This window comes from Chrysoperla carnea, chromosome 5 (assembly GCF_905475395.1).
Source record: "Chrysoperla carnea chromosome 5, inChrCarn1.1, whole genome shotgun sequence".
Lineage (NCBI taxonomy): Eukaryota > Metazoa > Arthropoda > Insecta > Neuroptera > Chrysopidae > Chrysoperla > Chrysoperla carnea.
In genome coordinates this window covers 62,213,515-62,237,562 of record NC_058341.1, presented here as the reverse complement: position 1 = coordinate 62,237,562, position 24,048 = coordinate 62,213,515, and the positions used below count along the sequence as shown (strand labels likewise).

Sequence of the window (24,048 nt, the reverse complement as noted above, 5' to 3'; positions counted from 1 at the left end):
AATTTGGAACTATGAAAAAATAATTTCATTATCAAAATTTTTTTTAGTTTTGAAAATAATTTTAAAATTTACTCTTATTGGCTCTAATTTACCTGAAAATAATTTTAAAATTGGCTCTAATTTTTAGGGACTTTTTAACTTTGAGGTTGAATAATTACAATAAACTTTTGTTTAAAAAAAATAACCAAAGAGTATTACATATATGACAGAAAGTTATTTGTCAAATTCTATTGTCATCGTATGTCAAATTGACGTGAAAATATTCGCTGGCGAAAGTATTTGGAAAATAATAAGGAAAATTATATCCGTAAACCACTGATAAAACACCATTATTCAAAATGGTAAACTATACAAAATTTCAATATACATCAATTTAAAAAAAAATAATTAAATATAATTTTTCAGTTTCAATTTGGATTTAATATGTTTCCCGAAATTCCTAGACCCTTTAATACGGCATATCATTGCTTTTCGGTGTCAATGTTACCAGGTAACGATCGTCAGGATGTTGAACGTGGTGGCAAAAGTAAATATTTTTCTATCGTTAAAAATTCAATAGTTCGTTCAAATAAATCTTGATTTTTAAAAATTTTTGTATTGCAGTCATAATGCCTCCATCTGCGTTGGATCAACTTACACGTCTCAATATTAATTATCCAATGTTGTTCAAACTTACAAATAAAAACACAGGACGTATTACACATTGTGGTGTCCTAGAGTTTGTTGCCGATGAAGGCAAAGTTTATCTTCCATATTGGGTAAAATAAATATTTAAATACTTGAATTTCAAAAGTGATCGCTTTCTAATCGGCTTCAAGTTTCGTATACAAACTGTCTACTGCTCCGATTATCTAAAAAGTTACTTCCAGGAAAGTTTTAAACACAAATATTATTTTACTAGCCTGTTTTTTGATCGATCGGCGGGATCTTCCTTATTTCTTTATCAAATTCCATGATTTACCCCTTCTTTTAAAACAATAAGGGAAAAATATACCCATGGTCCAAAAATGTACTGCGGAATTCCGCAAGAGTCGAATAGTTGACACTTATTCAGATAAGTTTTGGTTTTTGTAAATTCTATAATCGTCAATCAAACAACGGTGAAAAATTGAAGTGCAAAAAATTTTATTTGTAAAACCAAAAATCGTTTCCATCTTTAAACTACCATCTTAAAAACCCTATAACATTTTATCCATAATTTGGGAAAACATTTCATGTAGAAGTTATTAATTCTAATAACTTCTACATGGAATGTTTTCCCAAACTATAAAAAGTTATAGTTATTATTGTTTTCAACAATTTTTGTCATAAATATTTTTACGCAAAATTAATATTTTTCGAGATAATTGGCTTAAAATTTAAAATAGTGGCCCTTTAAGATTCTGAGAGAGGAATCTTAGGAGAAATGTTCTGGGACATAGTCTACTTACCTACGATTAAAATTTCTCCGAACTTCGATTTATTGTAAACGTCAGAACTTTGTGACATCACAATATTAAAAACCCTCTAGAGACTCTCTGTCCAATTTTTTTATAAATTTTAGATAACCTCCCTCCAATAGAAGCTATTTGCCAAAAATTTGCCTTTGAATACGAATTTGGGAAGAAATAAATGTTCATTTATTGGACTTGTTATAATAATAATAATAATAAAAACACTATTCCCAAATTAAGATATGAGTTAACATTATAACATAGAGAATTATTAATTAGATTACATTGAAACTTCTCCCAAATATTAAAAGATAACTTTAGGGTGCATCATCTTTTATGTCGGTATTTAAACGCCGAAATAGTGACGCTGTACATTGAAAATAATCGTTCAGTTGTGTTAACTCAACGTCAACACTGTTCGTCGTTTGGTGTCAAATTTTGTTGAGCTCGGGACTGTGGGAGATCGGAAACATTCCGTTCATGAACTACCAAGGCGTTCCAATGAACCGGTTGTAGCAGTCAGAGAGAGCAGTCGCTCAAAAGGTTGACAACGAACCTGATTTTTAGAAGCAAATTTTGATGGAAATCCACACGGGATCCATGAAACGCCATTGCTTGCCCTCAAAAGTGAATGTTTTGAGGTCGCCATTTGATGGATGTTGTATTCAAAAGCTAATCCACATAAATTGCGTGGGACCACATTGAATAAAAATATCTCATATGCAGATGTAAGTTTTTTTTCGAAGTTATTCAATGTTTACAAATCGACATAAAAGATGGCACACCTGTTACATTCAATTTGAATCATTGATTCAAAATTTGAGGCATATCGGAGAGCAAATAATTTTGACACCAGAGACTATTAACAAAATTTAATAAAATCAAATGATATACTAATCAAAATCTATTTTGCTTATCAATTAGATGATGCACAATTTGTTACTCGAGGAAGGTGATCTGTTACAAATTGAAAGTGTTTCATTACCAGTAGCTACATTTTCAAGATTTCAACCACAAACTCCAGATTTTCTAGAAATAACAAATCCAAAAGCTGTACTTGAAAATGCATTACGAAGTTTTGCATGTTTAACAACTGGAGATTTAATAGCCATTAAATATAACCAACGTATTTATGAAATGTGTGTATTGGAGACAAAACCAGGAAACGCTGTTACGATTATAGAATGTGATATGAATGTGAGTAATTTTTTTAATTTAAGTAATAAGTGCAAACTTTTATTCCACTAAAAAAGTCCCCTGAGTCAAAGGTCACAAAATAAGATTTTTCGCGACTATTTCGTTAACGGTCAAAAAAATAGTAACCAAATTTGTTTATTAAAAAATTTTCTACAAAAACATACAGTTACTTTTTTTTGTAAGATTATGGATTTTTAAGAAAATTCGTTTCAAAATGTTCTAACGTATTGTATGCACTCCTTAACGGTATTTGTGTTTCGAATATTTGTAATTAAACGTTAAATGAAATATAGATATAAATGAACTAAGCATTACAAAATAATTTACGATCAACTTAAATATTTAATAGTAGTAGTTTAAGTAATATTTAATGAATAATCATGGAAAAAAACCGCATAATAGACTGGAATTCGCGATTGATCTTATCTATTATACAGTTTTTTCACTAAATTATCGATTAAATATATTTATAAATATTGACCCTACACTAAAGTACGTTAAGTTGAACGCAACACCTTCTGCGCCCTCTATTTCGAAAACGGTTCAACATACAAAAAAAAGTTTAAGTCAAAATTTGTAGAAAATTTTATCCTCTACAACTTTTATAATAAATGCTAATACGATTGAACGCAAAATAAACGAGATATTTACAAAAAACTGATTTTTGATACTTTTAACCTTGAATATCTAACGACGCGAACGCATTATCATTTGTGACTTTCGAGACAACATTTGTAGTATCAAAATAAAGGTTTGTACAAAAAATTAGCTTATTCCGTTAGATTCCGAGGTGAAAACCTAAGATGATTGGTATATAATGCTTTTAAATTACTTGAAAAGCTGAGTGGGTTTCGTATGCATTTACAGGTCCTACCGAACAAGGAATGTATTTCGACGTATTTTGGCCCGCTGAATCCGAAATTTTAAGTTGCTCATCGCTCAGAGTGGGGATGGGGGATTTATTATGAACAACTTAAGTGTTTATACGGCCACAGCTCCTATTGCCAAACTTTTAAAAATTTACGAAACAATTTTATACTATTTTATTCTACATGAATTAACAAATATTTCTTTTTTTATTCATCTTGATACGATAAATAGAAATGGATTAATGGTGGTTAAAATTGTAAACAAAATTGAATTTCTTTTTAAGCGTATAATTGCATATTTTCGACAAACAGATACCGTTAAGGAGTGTATACAATACGTCACAACTTTTTGAATCGAATTATTTCGAAAAAAGTAATTGTATGTTTTTGTAGGAATTTTCCTAATATAGGTACCTATATTTCCTATATGACTATTAACGAAATATTCGCGAAAAATCGTATTTTGTGACCTTTGCCCTAGGCAACACAAACAAATAGAAGGTTCATGCAAAAATCTAGCTTTCCGGGAATTTTTCCGAAGTTAAATGTCTTTATTTCCTGTATTAATAGACTTCTTTATAAATATTTATATTTTAAGTCTATTTTTAACATATTTCCGTTAAAAAATTGCCTATATTAAAAAATTTTGGGATGAAAAAAATTTTCTGTGTATTCAAAATTTATAGGCGTTGTTTGGGATTTTACTAAAATTTGTAGTTAAAATAATACTTAAATTACATATTTATATCTAATAAATAGTAACTGATTCCATTTGCGCGGTATGCCTAGGATAGCGGGTTCGATTCCTACCGCTACATAAAATTTAATTTAGTTAATAGTTGTGGTGGGCTGGTATAGTGAATGGTATAAGCAGGAAGGAGGTGCATTTAGCGTTTTAAAATAATTAAGAAACTGATAAATGAAATTTTCAGTGGAAAAGGTGGTAAAACTCATATATGGTATCACAATGGACTCTATAGCCTAAGTGTGTGTCCTTCGTGGACAGCTAATATAACCTAACCTAACCTATCTTAGTCGAAAAGAGGAATATGTTAGAGGGGAAATAGAAAACGTTAAAATTGCTTGTGTTTGTAATTTGTTCAAGGGTAGGCTTGTATTTTCGATATTTTCAGCAAATTATTTTGTTGTAAACTCAGTAACGAAATTTTTGATGTGATTGTGACTTCTCTAATTTCCCGATAATAATATTAGTTTATGCATATCTTTCAGTATTCTTTGAGATATAAGCGAGAAAATCGCTAAGTGAAATTTGTCACCATCTCCCAGTCTAAAATAAAATCTTGTACAAAAGGTTTCAAATTGTAATTTGAAGATGATAAAGCAGCACACAATTGTAGTAACTTTAAAGTAACGAAATTTTTGTTGAATTGGCTTATTTTCACGTGTATATTACAAATTTTATAGGTCGAATTTGCTACACCAGTTGGATATAAAGAACCATCACCTAAAACTAAAGTAGATGAAGAAATGTCAGTAGATCCAGCTGATATGATGCCAGAGCCTGCGGGTTTTGTTGCATTCAAAGGCGCGGGTAATCGTTTAGATGGTAAGAAACGTAAAGATTCCACATCAACGGAATTAGTACAACCAAAAGCATCGTACGTACGAGGTATACCTGATTATGATTATCGTATTGGTACACTTAAATTTATACGCACCATCAAACCAGAGAAAAAAGTCAAGAAAGACATCGATGATGATTTTCAAGCATTTCAAGGTGCTGGATTTAGTCTACGCAGCAGAAAATGAAATTTTTATTTTATTTGCTAAATTGCTGTTTTTTTGAAAACATTATTATTCTATTTGTCCTCTATTTTGTAATTTATTTTGTAAATAAAAAAAAAAGAGTAAAATATAATAACAATAATTTTTAATGAAAATGTTAAAATAACGTTTAAACAAATATCAAGTAATGGGGATGCTTTAATAATTTTCCAAAAAATATTTTTTTTTAATGTTGCGTACTAAAAGTTTTAAGAGCTAGAAAATCTATATTTAACCCATATGTGTGCACTGGGGTACTCGGGTATCCACCTCGTTAAATTTTTGTACCATGTATATATAAAATACATCATAGTATATTAAGTTTAGTACCAAGTTTGTAACGCTTAAAAATATTGATGCTACGAACAAAAAATTGGTACAGGTGTTTATAAAATCACCTAATTAGTCCATTTTTGGTTGTCTGTCCTTCTGTCTGTCAACACGATAACTCAAAAAGGAAAAATGATATGAAGCTGAAATTTTTACGGCGTGCTCAGGATATAAAAGTGAGGTTGAGTTCGAAATGGGCAACATAGGTCGTCTTCTCTCTTTGTCTCTCAGCCTGATAAAGCGCTATTGATAAATTGTAAGTAATCCGGGGTCTAAATTGGAACTACTGAAAAAGCGGTTCACTTCCTGTTTAATAGTACAAATTTTTATTGCCAGTTGGCGGGATTTATCTGATTTGAATTTTCATATTTTTATTGGCTTTAAAAAATGCTAAGCATCTGGTGGTCGGTATTGTAACTACTGATTTCGGGTCTTCTTCTGATTGCAAGTTGCAACTTCCAGTTATCAATATTAATATTTTGAATTATTCTATAAACACGTGCATGTCTATGTATTTCATAGAGTTAATATAAGACAGACGAAGGCAGCTATGCGCGTTCTTTTTTTAGGTCTCTCTCTATAACGATCAACCGTTTGGATGGCCACATTACGGTTCTATGTTATTACTTCTATGGGATTTACTAAATGCAAGACTAGTAAATATAAATATGTAGGTATCTAGACTTGCGTATTTCCATTAAATCGGCGTATCGAGATTATATTTAGAACAAATAGACGATCTCATCCCGAATTGTATTAAATATGTCCATAACACGTTCGAATAGAATGTGTCAAGGATTTATCAACGTGTTATGTACATTATTTCAACGATTTTAAATGTTTGGAAACATTGAGATTACTTCATATTCAGATTTCTTTTGAAGGTAAGAGAGAGACTAAGAGAGACATTTAATTACAGAATTACGCCCACGACACTTTCGAATAGAATCTATCAAGGTTTTATCAACGTACTAGAATGATACCCAACCGCTTCGCTGGGTTTAAAAGTAAAGATTGCTCTTGCTTATCCCCTTTCTATAACACTCGAAATAATTGTAGGGATTGTTTTACACAGCTAAAATATATGTATGGTTTTCTATTTTTTTAAATGGATAATAGTCGTAATTATCCATTGAGTATATCAGGCTGTGAAATATTTTATATTGACTATTTTCACAGAAATCTGTAATTTATGGTAATGTCAAATGACTTCTTTTACAGAAATCTGTAATTTATGGTAATGTCAAACTAAATTAATTTTTATTTTATTTATTTTTTTATTAATATATCTTTATAAATTATATCCCATGTGTTATTCTGAAGTATGAGCTATATTGCTGTACAGTTTCATTAAAAACCATTCGCTAGTTTTAGCGTGAAAGCGTAACAAACAAACAAACATGCTTACTTTCTCATTTATAATATACTAGAGTGATACCATAGAATATATAACCTTACGGAAAGTGATACCCACCCGCTTCGCTGGGTTTAAAAGTGAAGATTTTAAAAGATTGTTCCCGCTTATCACTTTTCTATAACACTCGAAATAATGGTGGGGCTTGTTTTACACAGATAAAATATATTATTTTTTTAAATGTATAATAGTAAGTATTCATTGAGTATATCAGAGAAGTAATATATAGAGATAGAGATTATGTATATTTCAATGATATATGACTGTGCTCGCGACACAGCGGGTAACAGCTATTGACTTAAATAATATACTCCTGCATGTTCTGTCAAAAACACGTTTTCTAAAATGTCACTCAGTAAAATCGTTAGAATTTGATTATTTTAATTAATTAGGCCGAAATCGTTAGTCAAGTAAAGATTCGACAAGTTGTTTATTTTTTTCAATGAAATTTTAAAAAAAATGGATAACGTAATAATGATTTGAAATTGTTGGTTACATGTGCTGATTTGACGCCAAGGCGTACATAATTTAGGTATCTGACGTCGAGAAATGTGAGCACAGTGAGCAATCCTTATTTTTCAATCATGGATACATTTTCACTAATTGTTTATGGAATTATAATTTTAATAATTCTAATTTTTTTTGCTGTTAAAATATACGTAACAGTGACCAAAGGACGATGTACAAGTAAAATGAAACTAAATGGAAAAACTGTTATCATCACCGGTGCTAATGCAGGTAAATGACACCAGAGAGATTTTGTTTAATCCAGCGTCCGAAGTTTAATCTTTTGTTAAACAAAAAACCATCACATTTCTTTTAGATTGAAAAAAGCACTTAATTAATTTTATTCTCTCTTTAATTTTGGATTCCTAACCAAACTTAAGAAGATTAGGCGATTTTTTTAAACGGCCATAATTGTATTTTATAAACAACTATTGCTAATTGAAAATGCATGTAAAAATACAAGAGTAACGATTTTCATCTTTGATTATTCTCTTTAGTAAGAATTAGTTTCCCAGTTATTTGCCAACAATAAAAAATACACTCTGTATAAAGTATAGGATACACTTTTGTCAATCAATACAGGACTAACCTTTTAACTCACTTGGTCTCTTCGACCCCACGAGGAACGGTGAAATACAATTAAAGCTAAACAATGTGAGTTATTACCAAAATTCCCAGTCTACAATTTTTCTTATCAAGAAACTAAAAGGTCGCTCCAAAATACTGTATTTTATTTATATTTGAGCATTACGGAAGTATTGCCTTCTCTCCTGGTTTGGGTCAAAGATTCCAGTTTTCTTGTTTTTTTTTCGGGCAAAGTTATGAGTTCTCCGGGTCTAAATAAAAAAAAAAAAAAACCTTTTCTTATTAAAGATAATACATGTAAAAAATTGAAAATTAGTCAAAACAACCACCTTTTGCGCCAAAATTATCCATTGGAAGCACTGGCATCGATTTGATTATCCCTACCATAACTACGCACCCAACGGTACGGAAAAACGTCCAATTTAAATTTTCTCATAAAAATACGAAAATTTTGGAATCTTCGACCAAAATTTTTTCCACCGGAGACTCCAGTTTGGAAGACTTCGAGGTGGATAATGATTTTAAATAGATTTGAAGATATTGGCACAAATTTTCGAACCAATTGTTATGGTATGGATTCGTTAATGTGCCGTAAATCGAAAAAACACTTCTTCTCAGATAAAGATTTTCTACTGGCTCCCATAAAAATCTACTGGCACGTAGTCGATTCCTGAATGAGACTGTTTTTTCGGTTTTACTTCCTCGATTAACTCCAAAATATGGGAGTGATTACACTCAACGTGAGACACAATCTTTACGCTTGAATTAATGCAAGATATTTGCAGGTATTGGAAAAGAGACTGCAATTGATATGGCGGCTAGAGGAGCAAGAGTCATTCTAGCTTGTAGAAACTTAAAATCAGCTGAAGAAACTAAACAAGAAATTATTTCAAAAACTGAAAATACAAATATTTTTATCTATCCAATAGATTTTGAATCATTAACATCAGTAAGAAAATTTTCGCAACTAATTCACGAAAATGAACGTCGATTGGATATTTTAATAAATAACGCTGGAGCTTTTGAATTAGGGAACAAAACTACAGAGGATGGTTTACATATCATCATGCAAGTGAATCATTTTGGACCATTTTTATTAACAAATTTGCTTCTGGGTATGTTTGTAATCGAAATTAGTTAGCAGATTAATCATTAGTTGCTATATTAGCAAAAATAATGGATATGAATCCAAAAAAGGTTCTTTTGGGGTTGGAAAATTTGGTACATGGAAAAACGTGCGTTTCAATACTTTATCCGCCACCCATCTTTATTAGAGAGCATGGCATCTATAGCATTTAATTTTGAGAACTCGAAAAGCTTATATCTCGTGATATATTCACTCTAAGGGGCAAGTTACTGTTTTTTTTTTTTTTTTTTTTTTTTTCAATAAGTCGTGTTCGAAATAATTTTCGTATTTTTGATTTTAGTCAATTTTAGAATCGCATCATTACTAAATTATTGGGGGAACCAAATTCTTATAACTTTAGGGGCATATATTTTGCAAACTCTAAAAAGTAGTATGCATCTTTCTTGTGGAAAATTTTGTGAGTATTATTTTTTGCAAAGAGATTTTGATTGTTAAACTTGCCGTTTCCCTGTTAAATGCTAAAAAGTGCGAACGTATACGTTTTAGAATTGGGAGATAGTAAGTAATATTGAATCTATCACCAAAGAATACAGATACATAAATCACATTCTCCGTCGAATTCCGAAAGTGCAAGTTTTTGGGTTATTTCCTATAATAAAATATTTTTCATTTAATATGATATGTATCATATTTTAAAACTTTTTAGATTTGTTAAAGAAATCAGCGTCAAGTAGAATTGTGAATGTTTCATCGGCAGGTCATTTATTTGCATCATTAGATCCAAATAATTTAAATAAACCTGGAGCTGGTTTCAAAAATTATGCTAATTCAAAATTATGTAACATCCTAATGAGTAACGAATTAGCTAGAAAATTAGAGGGAACAAATGTGATATCAAACAGTTTACATCCGGGTGCAGTTCGAACTTCATTACTCAGAAATATGCAATGGTTTAAAAGGGTTTTCTTAACGTTGCTGTTTTGGTTTTTCTATAAGGTTCATATCTTTAAGTAGAAGAAATGAATGTCCTAAATCTGTCTAGTAGAACAAAATCTTTTTAAGTTGTCTTCATTTTTTGATACTATAAAAAGCTATGTTGAGATTTTAGAGCGCACATCCTCTTTATGTATAACGGGTGGCTATTTTTGGATCAGTAAAAAGTTTAAATATTTAAGACAAATATTTTTCTAGCCACTCTATTGAACAGTCAACGAAATATTAAAATTATACAACGTTCTTCGTAAAAAATAAAGGAGAAGGTGGGTCAAAATCTGAACATTACATTTTATTGTCTCAAAAATGAAATGAATACTAAAACATATGCATTTAACTAGATATATACACAACCAAAGTATTATAGAAACATTTTTTTGAATACAATATTTTATCTTAATTTCAAATAGTTGTATCTCTGCGAAAATTCATCGAATCCGAAACCACAATATCTCATTTGAAAACTTGTATTTTCTAATTTTGGAATCTATTGCTCAAAAATTTTTATCACCCCTATCACTATGTACTAAGGGTTGAAAGAATGAGAATTGTAAAAGCGTACAGAAATTTTAAATATTATTTTTCAACAAGTCTGCTAGGACCACGTGAAAGTTTGCTTATTTTTATTAAAAATTATCTATAAATAGTTCGCGTACGAGATTTTTGGACCAAGATATCTGCAATCCAAGCAAAATTGAAAGCAAGTTTTATTAAAATGTTCAATTTATATTGTGTTTGTGTATTATTAAGCAACTGTATTCTAGTTACTTTAGTGACGCACAATTCGTTGAATACAATTGTATATTACAGTCCTCTTTTTGATGCCAAAATTTTTAGTAGGTGTTATTGCTCTTTTTTAGTTGCCAGTTTTTCTGTGGATTGCTATTTCATTGTTTCGTTCTCTTGTTTATGATTCTTTCTCTTTTTGGCATTCACTACCTCGGCAGGATATTTTTCCGTGCATCAATATAAAAAAAATTAATCAGAACCGTGCCGGATACACAAGATTCTGAAAAACATATTTTTATTGATTCAATTAAAAATTCTAAAAAAGTTACTTTTAATGAAATTGAATTTTTTCGAGTTGCGATTAAGGAAAAAGGGGATAGAAACGTGCGATTTTGCATAGCTTTTGGGGACATAAACAACTGTAAAAAATCATGAGGAGATTTTTAGATGCCACCTTTTTTAAAAAATGGAAGCCAAATGAAAAAACGCCTAAAATATGGAAAAATGTTTATGCCAGGGTTTAAAAAAGGCAGTTTCAATTTTCAAATGATATTAGAAAAATATCAGTACGATAATTATTTCAGAAGATACAGGTATATAAATCTAGAAGAGTTAATTTTGCTTGGACTACCAATATTTTGGTCCAAAAAGATGGTAAAGGATTTTTTTATAGCCCATTTACAAGAAAAATAGACAAATTTTCGAGTGGTCTTAAAAGATTTGTTGAAAAATAATTTTTTTTATTTTTGTACGCTTTTATATTTTTTACCCTTTCAACCCTCAGTACAAAGCGGTAGGAGTAATAAAAGTTTTTGAGCAATAGATTCCAAAACTTTAAAGTTTTCAAATGAGCATGATGAGATTTTCGATAACGAATTTTTTTTTTTTTTTAAATAACGGCCATATGAAAAAACGCTTAAAATATGTAAAAATTCTTATTGTTGAATTGTTTCAAAAACAAAAGTAGGAGAGTGGTGTAATTTTTTACAAAACAAATTGCAAGGGCTTAAATATATAATAATATATTTAATATATTTATTAAATATATTATTATATATTTAAGCCCTTAAGAATATCAAATTTTCAAGCATTTAACAAATTTGTTGTGAAATAATTTTTAAAATTTTGGTATGCTTTTAAATTTTATATAAAATTTAGGGATATCATTTCTCACTCTTTCAACCCTCCGTGCAAAAACTTGTATAGAATGTACTAGAAACTAAAAATTTTCACGCGGTGAATATTCGATGATTTTTCGCTGAGATACAGCTGTTTGAAATTTTGTATTTAAAAATAACTAATATTTGGAATATTACTACTAAGCCTAGTTAGTATCTTTTTCTGCATTCATTTCTTCTATTATAAATAATAAACATCAACAAATTTTAATATTTTTGTTATTTTGTTTATAGGATCCTAAAGAAGGAGCTCAAACCACAATCCATTGTGCAGTATGTGAAAAAGTAGATGGATTTTCGGGCAAATATTTTCAAGATTGTAAAGAACATTGGACGTCACGAGCTGCTCAAGATAAACAATTAAGTGAAAAAGTTTGGAATGCAAGTGTAAGATTGGTGAAATTACAAAAAAATGAAATCCATTATTAAGGTTACACGGCCACTATAGTCACACTCATTAAATATACAATTATTCTGAGGCGTTATAAAAGTAATGAGGTTTTACTTTTATATACATTTGTAACACAAGCAAGCGGGACTATTATTATAATTATTTTTACCATTTATGTAGGTGTAGGGCTGTATATTTTAAGGGAACTTATCAAGCACAAAAATTTTATAGGTTGTTGTCAAGTCGCATCTTTAATCAAGAGAAGGTTAAAGTGGTTTATCTAACTTCACTCTCGCGCATAGACAATTTTGTATCGCTTAATATGTATAATCTATATAAGTTAAGAAATCTGTTTTCCAAACATAACTTTTTTCCGGTTTCCATAATGCGATTTCCAAGAAATTCCGAAAAATTGAAGAAAAACAAGTGCAAATAGACAGTGTTGATTACGCAATCGTTTGTAAGATTACGCAATGTTTTTTTACGTCATGCTAGTAAAGAAAGATAGTCACTCTTAGGTAGTCACACACATAACTGATATTTCCATATAATACATACTATATATTATAATGTTATAATTTAATTTGCGCCCTCACGGGTAATAATGATTTTTACGAAAGAATATTTCAAACAAAAGTTGTTTATTTTTATAAAGAACATTTTTTACGTTTAAAATTTTATTCTATCTCTAACGGTTTACAAGATGAGATCTACGGACATAAGACCCAATTCACCTACATGGTATAAAAATGTAAAAGACGTTAAATTTTTCCTGTAATGGAGCGCCCATAAAATCCGTGGCTCAACGTAAACCTCTTTGGAACTCCTCCTACCAATGTAACCTACCGTAGAATTTACTGAGACCCCTTTCCTCGGATGGAACGTGGTTTTTTTTATTTTCAAGTAAAAAAGACATTTTGTATTTTCTGAAACGCTGGCATTACGACATTGTAAGAATATGGCGATCATAAAATTGAAAAGTACCCAATGTTTGAACTGCAAATTATTCGTTAACTGCAAATGTTTGAACTGCAAAATTAGTGGGGAAAAGGACAAATTTTTAAGGGTCATTTTTTTTTTTAGCAAAATGGATTCTCCTGAGGTAGAGAGGAGGATATTACTAGGTTTTGTAATTATTTTGTGTCAATGATTTAACCCCTGAACCAAAAAAGGGGTGTTATAAGTTTGACCGCTATGTGTGTCTGTTTGTCTGCTTTGGCATCGTAGCACTTAAACTTTCTTGTTTCGTTTGAAAGGTAATTTAATAGGGAGTGCTTTTAGTTATGTTTCATTCAAAGGGGAGTTTAGGATTCCGTGCCCGGAACAAATGAAAAATAGGCGAAGAACCTCAAAATCGGTTCAGTGGTCTTTAATGCGTTTCAAGTGCGAGTTTAGGGTTCCGTACCCGAAAATTTTTCTCGGGGTTTTTTAAATTTAGTAAATCTTACTTCTTTGTTATATATATTTTGTACCACTAGATTGCGTAGTCTCAGGAACCAATGTTCGTATTACTACAAAAACTAAATCGAGTTTTTATGTAAATGTTTTTTGTAGATTGATGCGTTTGTTTAGAAACGTAGTGTATGTATTATTCTAGTGGCCTTATAATCTTGAAGACTGAAAATATGTAGTCAGTGAAGTTACGAAAAAATGAAATTCATTTCTAAAATTGTTATTTTTCTAAATAAATTTTATAATAAAATATTAAAACAAACGTATAAATGAATTTATTCAAGTAGTTACCTAGACCAACAATCTATGTGCTGTTTAACTTCATTCAAAACTTCTGTCGATTCAGTTAATTACTGTCAAAAATTTTAAATTATACTGAGTTTTATCTGATTTTATAATTTCCATTACACCAAATTACATAGGGGAAAAAATCGAAAAGTTCTACTAGTTAAATTTGATTGTTGAAGATCAATAATATGTAAGCCATTGAGTATAGATATGTAATGAGTACGACCTACATAGACATTTTGATTAATTGAATGTCCTAAAAAACGTCACCAGCTATTTACTTCATATTTCGGTACCAGTTGGATTGCATCTGTTGAAGCATTTACAGCGCAAACTCATCTCTCCACCTTCTTGATGGTCGTCCTTTTTTACGTTTGAAATTTAATGGCACCCATAAAGTACATTTGGTCGACCATCTATCATCTTTTAGTTTGATAATATGCACGATCCATCTCAATTTTTCAATACTGGCAGTTACATCTTTGATCTTTGTTATTGATCTAACAGTTTTTAGATGTAATCCTGTCAGTAAGTTTGTGGTTAAGCATATATCTTTCCACACTTCTCTGGCAAGTTCTTAATTTCTTGTAATTTGAAATGGTCAAGGCAGATGTTTGAGTGCCATAAGTTAAGATCGGAAGGATGCACGTATCCCAAAAATTTCTTTTTAAAGAGATGTTTTTTTTCCATTTGAAAATTTCTTTTAGGGAGCAAATTTTTTTCTTGGCATGCATTATTCTTTTTTGGATTTCAATGCTTTCTGATCTTCAAACAAGACTATTTTCCCGAGGTATTTAAAACTATTTACTCGCTTTATTGTCTCATATTCTAAACTAAGTCTAAGGTTGAGACTATATTGAGTTCCATTCGACTTCCATTTGGTTTTCTGAATTACGTGAAATACTCGGAATTTCACTCGCCAATAACTTGGAAAGTGTTGACTTTTCGAAATTTACTTAAATGACTTACTTATGCTTAAAATTCTTACTTACCGTCAAACTTTAAGGTTAATCGGAGCTATAGGAAAAAATTTAAAGATTTAATTCTCGTTTACTGGAGTAATCAGTGAGTGTATAATACAAAGCTAGATTATTAAATGGCAGTTTTGCTGTAAAATAATACAAGGGCTGAAAGGAATAAAAACATCAAAAACATATATATTTTTTATACCATATATATTTTAAATAACACATTAAAATTCGGAAATAATGTTTTTTGCTGTTTTATTTTTTTTTAAACAAATCAAAATATTAATAATATTAATTAATAGCCTTAATTTGTAGATATTATATACCTATTTATAATAATATATATATAATATATAAATTTTTTTTTTTTTGTAATTTTTTATCATTATTTTTTTATTAATTAATAATTACTTAATAACTTATTGTTTTGTTTTTTCATGTTTATTTATTTATTTTCTTTTAAATATTTACAAATAATATATAAACTACAATTCATTTTTCAAAATACACATTATTATTATTTTTTTTTTAATATATTATTAACAGCATACGCATTTTGAGATCACAAAATATTTTTTTAAACAAATTTTTCATTTTAATAATAACAATCTTTGTAGATACCTCATATATTTTTTAAAAAATTTCTTCATTTTTTTTTTTTTTGTTTCACTTAAATTAGTAAAGTGCCAAAAATTTCAAACCAAGAAAATACATAACAAACGAGAGTGCTAGTTTTTTTATTTGCCCAAAAAAGGAAAGGGTATTAATTAAAATATGATAGATAATCAAATATACATTTTTATATTTTGAAGAATAAGTCAACTAGTTGGAAATTAGTTTTCGTAGAATATTTCCGGCGGTTTTATTCTCTCTAAGTGACTAGCCCTTAGTTTCATGCCAATGTCAATCGTCATGCTAAGAGCTTCGTTGCTTATCGTTTGTAGTTTAAAAAAATTGTCGATTGTTTGATCAAATCTTATATATTATTCTTCTAGCCTGTTTTTCTGTCGGTTCGCAAGATTTTCCTTATCCCTTTATCAAATTCCGTGATTTATCCCTCATTTTAAAAATTACCGTGTCGGAAAGTGTTGAAAAATTGACTCGACTTATACGAGGCGTTCCAAAAAACTGGTTGAAGCGATCGGAGATATGCATTTAAGCGTCAGTCGAACCACTTTGCGGCGCATTTTGAAGGATAATTTTCATTTATTTTAGTATAAAGTGCAATAAACACAAAGAATATTGCCAACAGACCTTTCGCGAGTTCAAGGCGTTTGCCGTAACGAAATCAATACTATACCGCCCGAGATGCTCGAAAAGGTAATGTAAAACGCAGCAAAAAGATAACATTTTGTTTTGGCCAATAGAGGCGCCCACTTGATTGATGTTGTATTGAAAAACTAGTCCAAATAAATTGCAAATGACCAAACTGAATAGAAATACCTCATATACAGAAATCGTTTTTTTTTTCAAAGTTATTCAATGTTCACATACCGACATAAAAGATGGCGAATCCGTTACGTTCGCAAGATTTTACGTGCGGACCGAATATCCAAATCAAATTATCCCAAATTGTTTGATTATTATTTGAATGATATGAGTGTTTCGTAGATCTTGTATGCCCCAAGATGATACAATCTGATACTTTGGTTTAAAAATGAAATCATGATTCACGATTGCAACGCCAACATAAAATTTAAAAATGTATGTTTATATCTATCTTGTTTTAATTAATATAATCTGTAGAGTGTCCCAAATTGAACGCCCGATTTAATTTTAAAATCAAATAATAATCATTACAGTAGAATGTATAAACTATGCTGTTAAAAAAATAGGTCGACCAAAAGACCATTCATACTACGACAACGCGATCTTTTGATAAAATTCAGAAGCATTAAATTGTATAAGTTCAAGAGCCACTTAATAAAGAATTTATATTAATAATGAATTTGGTTTCAAATTTAAAGAACTTATGAAAATAAATATACGTAATTAAGGCTTTTGTATACTTTACATTAGTATCTGATTTACACGAAAAAAGTATTACCTATTTTCAAAATACAATTCAAATTTACTTCGAAAACAATAAAGAGTGTCGTGGAGTCTTGAATGACATCGCGAATTGGCATACAAGCATTTTTGTGTATGCAAGTTCATGCAGTTGTAATCAACTAACCTGCTTCGTTCTATTAAAATGTAATGTTGTTTGCATTGCGTTTGTTATGTGCGTGACGTAATAGTAATACTTTCAATACTTTCTGATTGATGTTTGCTGTGACGTGACTGAATATTTTTTTATGAAAAATAATTTTGTATTTTGTTATCTATTCTTAGTGGACAAAAGCCCTAATTTATGTCATATAACATGAGACAACTATAAAATAAAACTTGTGTAGTTTTATTACTTTTGATTGATTTTCTTAGTAATTTTGGTTGTTTGATTCAAAAGGTGGGTTTATAAGTCATAATTAATTTTATAAACCCAACTATAAATCGGAAATGAGTTTATAATATTAATTATGATAAACCCACCTTGTGAATTAAACAACTATAAATAGCACATTGGGAAAAGTTATGCCATCGAGCAAATTTTAAAAAACTTGTCGATTTAATTTCTTTTTTTCCTTTAACAGCAATCGTTTTAAGAGCAAATAATTGCACAAAAGGTCATAATTTTTGTTTATTTTATACAATAAAAGTATTAAAATAAAAACATTCTAGATAACCTCATTTTGAATTATTTAGAAAATTTTATATGTTAATTTATGACTAAAATTTTGATGACAAGATTTGTCTGGCGCATAAAATTATTTTGTCAAAAAAATTAAATCGGGCGTCTAATATGAAATATTCTTTAATAAAAAAAATAAAAATGTACAATCAAAATCAAAAATTGTGTTCAAACTCAAATCATAACATTGTTAATTTCTACACAACATATATTATTTATAATTAATCAGATGTAACGTTAGATTAAATATATAATTTATAGACTTTTTTTTTTCATGTGTATAATATAGATCACTAATTATTTATTATTTTTAGTGAATAATTTTTTTATATTATAATTAATTAATGAATTAAGAATATATTTTTTTTAAATATATATATTACTCTCTATTTTGTACTTTACGATTGAGTTTTTTATTTTATTTGTTTGTTTGTTTGGTATGGAAGTTCTTGGCCGCACTAACATACGTATAATTATTTTTTAAATATTTTTTTTGTTTGTTTTTTTATTATTTTAAAAACACTTGGAGCAATAAATGTATATACAAAAGCTTATCGATTTGTTTTTTAAATAATTTTATGATTGGAAAGTATTTTTTAAGCATTTTAAATATTAATTTCTAAATGATTTGACTGATGAAAGTTGATAAGAAAATGAAAAATTATCGTCTTATCTAATTGAAAGATAAAAATCATGTATGTAAAAAATCTTAGCGCATTTAATTTAGTAGGTATTTAAACCATTTTTCAGAAAAACGTTTTTTTATGAAAGTAACCAATAAAAAAGAAAGAAAGTTGTTTTTTTAATTTATTGGTTTAAGTTTAAGAGACTCTATTTGAATAATTTCGAAAATTTTTGTAAAATTTTATTGTTAATTTTTAAAAGGCTACAATACAAATATTTTATCGTATTAAATGCGAAAACTTTTACTTAAGGTACTAAATTCCCCGTGCCTTGAAATTTTCTTTACGACAATCTATAAGGTCTGCTTTACTGTTAACATGCTCAATCGTAGAAGATTCTAAGATGGTATAGACGATATAGTCATAATAGAAATTCATAAGAAATTCCCATGAAATTTGCTGAAGCCATTGGACTTAGTAAGACTTTGATAATATCTGAACAATTGAGAAATTAATAAGGGACTCAAAAACTTAAACTTATTTGGTTTCATACTTTTGGTATTAATAAATGAAAAAACACAATTAACGATTAGGCAAAATTTCACCTGATTGTCGTGGAAAAAAGCTCCAAATAATATCGACTATAATTGGGCAAATTATACGCCTCGTAAGGTTCACATAAAATGGTTTCACAGTAAATGAAAGTGTTTTCAAAAAACTGTTTTTTCAAACTGTTTTCAAAAAAATTTGTTTTTGGGAATCATTTAAAAAGCTCGACGTTTTCCCTCCCATTTTTACCCTCAAGCTGTGTCTACCAAATTTATTATATTTGAATAATTATTTTTTATCAATAATTATTGATACACGAGAATTTGTTAAATTTGGATTTTCCTCCCTAACTTTGAAATCATTAAAATTTACTCGGTTGCACCAAAAATTTATGATGTCGTAATATGTCGGCTCTCATTTTTCGACCATATCGATATATTTAGACTTTAAAAACGTTTTCTTATTGACTTGATTGGTTATTGAGGAATTATTTTGATTGTATTAAAAGTTTAGTACTGCGATGATTTGGTATGTTTTATTAGGTCTTCGGCCAAGCGTAGTTTTAGTAAGTCAGTTCAGAAAGGCTGAAAATTTCATAAGCGTCAGCTAGTACTACTAGCTGACTAGCGTCTGTCTTAAGTTTGAACTGATTCAAAAAGGGGAGAACTGGTTTTAATCGACAAATATTCAAAAAAAATATAGTCGATGTTATGTCATCCGCATTGGTAAACGGGTTCTTAGCTAGTCCGCAATGCTAAATATGTCGGTCCAAACTTGAGACAGACGCTACATCTATGGCACTCTATTGCGACCAAAACTACGCTTGGCCGCAGACCTATATCTTCAAATATGAAATGATGAACAGAAGAACCTAAATAAAATAGGACTACACGCAATCATTCAGGAGCCATTACATACTTGACACATTTTAAAACATTTATTTTCATAAAAAGAGCATTGGAAAAATTTCGTAAGTCGCAACAAATACCCTGATAAACCGGTGTGATGGCTATTTAAACACACATTAAAAACACATACAAAATTCATCTTACAAATTTTCTTTTATTATAACAAATTCGTGCAAGATACGCAATTTTGAAAAGAAAAATTATATACAATATGCTTAAAAAATACTTAACACATAATTAATAATAATTATATAAAGTTTGTTTTTATGAAATTTAAAATATGTGTAAAAATTAATTCATATATATTAAATTAATTAATATATGCGATGGACAATTTTAATCGATAGTGTGGTTAAAATCTAATTGAAAAAAAAATTCTGGTTTAAGATATATTGCGAACTCTAGTCCCGCCATCTGTGAGGGAATTAAACAAGTTATCAGAAATCTTAGCCAGTAATGAAAGTAAAAAGAAATGTTTATGTATGGATAGAAACATTTGTATGAATGTATGGTTAAAAATAAATATGTATTTGTGTAAATACTTTTTTGAGTGGTTTTTTTCTTTTTTAAAATTTTTCAACTTGAACACAAATATAACAAATGTCATAAGCGAGAATTTTCTTAAGTAGGATCAAAAAATTCTTTAATTTCTTCTTTACAATAAGACAGTTTTTGACAGAAACTCGTACTATTTTCTTTATGAAAAAAAAAACAAAACATTTTTGACTGTGATAATTATTCCATAATGGTATTTTAGTCCAGTCGACAAATTCAAATTGGTGAAATATAGAAATAATGGTCGTAAACGTGTGATATCTCGTTGGATTCGAAATGATGTCCAGAATAATGTATCGAAAACGAAATATCTTTTTTGTGTCATTTTTTATGTATATGCTGACAAACGCTACCGATACATTTTTCTAGACATCATTCCGAATCCAAAGAGCTATCACAATTATAATTTATATATAGGACACAAGTATAATTTCCACATTCATTTACAGGAAACCCAATATATGATATGTGTTTGTTAAATAAAAATATATGATTCTTTAAAATTTTATTTTCAATGCAATATATCTTAAATTGATACGTTATTAGACGATATCAGACTTCTTGAATTTGAACTTGGTCTTCACGATCATCTAAGTCCCCCCTGATTTGTTACTGATAAGAGATAGAAGAAAATTTAAAATTAAAAAATTGTTCCATATAAAAAAGCAAACGTCTTTTATTTAGAATGATTTTTCGAGAATCAATAATTTCGACAGAAATTCAATGCGAATGAATTATCAGAGGCAATAAAATGTTTCCAACTATCTGTGAGGTTTTGACAAACATCACGCCTCTTACTTAGTGACTCTTTCTATCTCTTAGTGTCAGAAAACGAAATCAAAAATATACTTTCCTGTATGGTCAGACTTTTATATTCAATATTTACTCAAATTATTCGATTTACGAAAAATTATTTCTAATAAAAACATATTCTAATAAGAAACAACTTTCTAATGTTAAGTTATCTTCTATTCCTGAGCAGTAACGAGCCCGAGGAGATTTTGAAAATCCAGATCATATTCAAGGTGTCTAAAAGATGCTCCCTTTTGAACTCAACCAATTTTTGTATCAAAATTTTTCTGTATTTTAGTTTAGTCGTAAGATTTTTACCGTTGTCGATTTAAATGGCCCACCCTGTATTTTTTATTGGTACATACATTTTTCAAATATCTCTAAAATTATTTTTATCATCAGTTTTTTTTTTGTTAAACCTTATTACAATTATAAATTATTGGCTTTGTAAAAATCTGGCCTATATAATTAAATTCAAGAGAATTATTTTCAAAAATAATTAAAAAATTAATTACTTTTTGTTTTTGGATTCAATAAAATTATTACAACTTAAATTGTACTTTTTTAAAGTGAACAATTTTTTTTTTAGCACCTATATAATGTGACGAAAATTTGACGGTTAAATTTAGAAGAAAACGGGAAAAAATAAAGAAATAATAATTTTTAATAATAATTAATTTATACAAAAAGAATGATTGGTTTTTTAAAATTATTACGACTATGGCTAATACATTTATCCATTACTTGGTTTGTATCTATGGTAAATTAGTTTTGTGTTTGAGATTATTTTATAATTATTTAGTAGTGACGGCTTTGTTTGAAAGGGATCTCAAATCGCAAAGTGAAGAAGTTGATTTTTTTCACTAAACTCCATGGCATCATATTAGTTTGAGACACCTTTCATTTGATATAATTCATAGTATCTTGGTAAAATTGCCTACATGGTTATGTACAACTAACGGAGGTGACTAGCATTTATTTTGAGATATAAATAATAACACATTTTGGCAACACTTGATATGAAGAGATGTACATGCATATCTCTGGATTGGAATTGAACACCAGACTTTTGGCGTTCCGAGATAGTGATCAATAAAACAAGACACTGGAAATGCCAAAATATGAACATTTCTTGACTATTTTGTTCTTTTCGGTTTTGTGTTGCATCTTTGAAATTTGGCACAGTGGTTTATTTGATTGTAGTAACTTCGTACTGAAAAATCGACTGCTCAGGGGGGCGGGGGGAGGTTGATGTGAGCTTAAACCCCTTTTTGGAGGATTTAAAAAAAATGAGTTTTTTAAAAATTATGAAAAATTATACAAGCAAAAAAAAAAAAATTTTTTTTAATTGTAGCTGAAGTAATTTGGCACATTTACGTTTCTTATTCGACTTTCTACCTCCAAAAATGAAAAAATGAAAATGTGTCAGAAGCGTTTATCAGCACATAAAAAATTGCAAAATTTAATACCTATCTGAACTATCGAAAATTTTTTTTTCAAATTTATTTTTTCAGTATTTATTATGAATTAAAAATTTTAAACCCTTCTTTTTAAAATACTTTTTTATTTTTTTGTTCTGTTAAAAAATGTCATACTATTTTTAATATAAAGTTGACTGCAGAAAAATTAAATAAGAGGATTTTGCGTGTGCTTGAATTGTAACATCTTAAAATTGGCATATCTCGGTCAATTTTGAAGCTAGAAAATCGAATAAAAATGTACACAATTACTTTAGCTAAAACTTTTATACATATACATTTTTTTATATTTATTGCATAGTTTTTTCGTAATTGTGTAAAAACCTGATTTTTTAAACACCCAATAAAGAAGCTCTAAGACCTCCTCCCCCCATTACATAAAATAAGATTACGTTGCCTTTTTTTTTAAATTGGGAAAATTTTGAGGTTACGTTTAGAATTTAAACAACAACCCATGAAAACAACCGATCATTTTTGACAGTTAAATTTTAGTCAAACAATTTTTATAAATTTTTTTGTATAATTAATTGTAAAAAAAAAAAATATTTCAAAAATGATTGCTGATTTTAGTAAAATGTTTGGAGGAACCTGTTTCTTATGGTTTAGTTGGGTACTGGTTAATTAAATCTTACAGTAAGTTAACGCTAGTCATCTCCGTTAGTAAAATACAACTTTATAGGGTATTTTACTAACAATAGAATGATTTACAAAAACAATTAATTTATTAATTTACTATATTTGTGTGTTTGTTAATTATTTTACATTTGGGAATAGAGAATAGTAATTTTTTTAACTGAAAAATTTATGAATAAATGTATTTTTTTTTAAATTTTGGTTCTTATTTGCGTTTTTTAGTGTTAAATTTTCATTTTTTTCTAAAAAACTGATTAAAAGTGAAAATTTAACCATGAAAATATACAGGTTTTTGATTGTTTTTCTGTTTTTTTTTTTGGATTGAAAAAGAAATTTTTTATATACACACAACTAACTAAAATATTTTCATTTAATCACACACACAAATAAAATTGTTAGAATTATCTGAAATAAACAATATTACACTGATTACGTTAAAAATACGTACAAAAAAGTGGTGGGGGAAACAAGAAAGAAAAAAAAAACCACAAAATGAATTTTTTGATGTGTGTATTTTTTTTAATATTATAAGGCTAATAATAATAATAATTATAATAATAATAATAAGAATAT

At 28.7% G+C, this 24,048-nt stretch overlaps 2 protein-coding genes across 2 annotated transcripts; both read left to right on the top strand.

The window, feature by feature from the left end:
* Positions 1–211: 211 nt before the first annotated feature.
* LOC123301004 (ubiquitin recognition factor in ER-associated degradation protein 1) lies at positions 212–5,311 on the top strand. The gene is made up of 5 exons (XM_044883714.1): positions 212–341; positions 406–526; positions 604–758; positions 2,358–2,630; positions 4,925–5,311. The coding sequence occupies exons 1-5, from the start codon at positions 339–341 to the stop codon at positions 5,267–5,269; spliced, it is 897 nt and encodes a 298-aa protein (XP_044739649.1). The 5' UTR covers positions 212–338; the 3' UTR covers positions 5,270–5,311.
* Positions 5,312–7,353: 2,042 nt separating this feature from the next.
* LOC123301001 (retinol dehydrogenase 12-like) lies at positions 7,354–13,022 on the top strand. The gene is made up of 4 exons (XM_044883712.1): positions 7,354–7,766; positions 8,906–9,235; positions 9,914–10,203; positions 12,342–13,022. The coding sequence occupies exons 1-4, from the start codon at positions 7,613–7,615 to the stop codon at positions 12,534–12,536; spliced, it is 969 nt and encodes a 322-aa protein (XP_044739647.1). The 5' UTR covers positions 7,354–7,612; the 3' UTR covers positions 12,537–13,022.
* Positions 13,023–24,048: the final 11,026 nt, after the last annotated feature.

Excerpts from the sequence above, each read along its gene's own strand:
- LOC123301004 (XM_044883714.1), top strand. Across the intron at positions 759-2,357 it reads AAGTTTATCTTCCATATTGG|ATGATGCACAATTTGTTACT; the intron begins GTAAAATAAATA and ends CTTATCAATTAG. Across the intron at positions 2,631-4,924 it reads TTATAGAATGTGATATGAAT|GTCGAATTTGCTACACCAGT; the intron begins GTGAGTAATTTT and ends CAAATTTTATAG.
- LOC123301001 (XM_044883712.1), top strand. The coding sequence starts at position 7,613 with ATGGATACATTTTCACTAATTGTTTATGGAATTATAATTTTAATAATT. Across the intron at positions 7,767-8,905 it reads CATCACCGGTGCTAATGCAG|GTATTGGAAAAGAGACTGCA; the intron begins GTAAATGACACC and ends AGATATTTGCAG. Across the intron at positions 10,204-12,341 it reads TGTTTTGGTTTTTCTATAAG|GATCCTAAAGAAGGAGCTCA; the intron begins GTTCATATCTTT and ends TTTTGTTTATAG.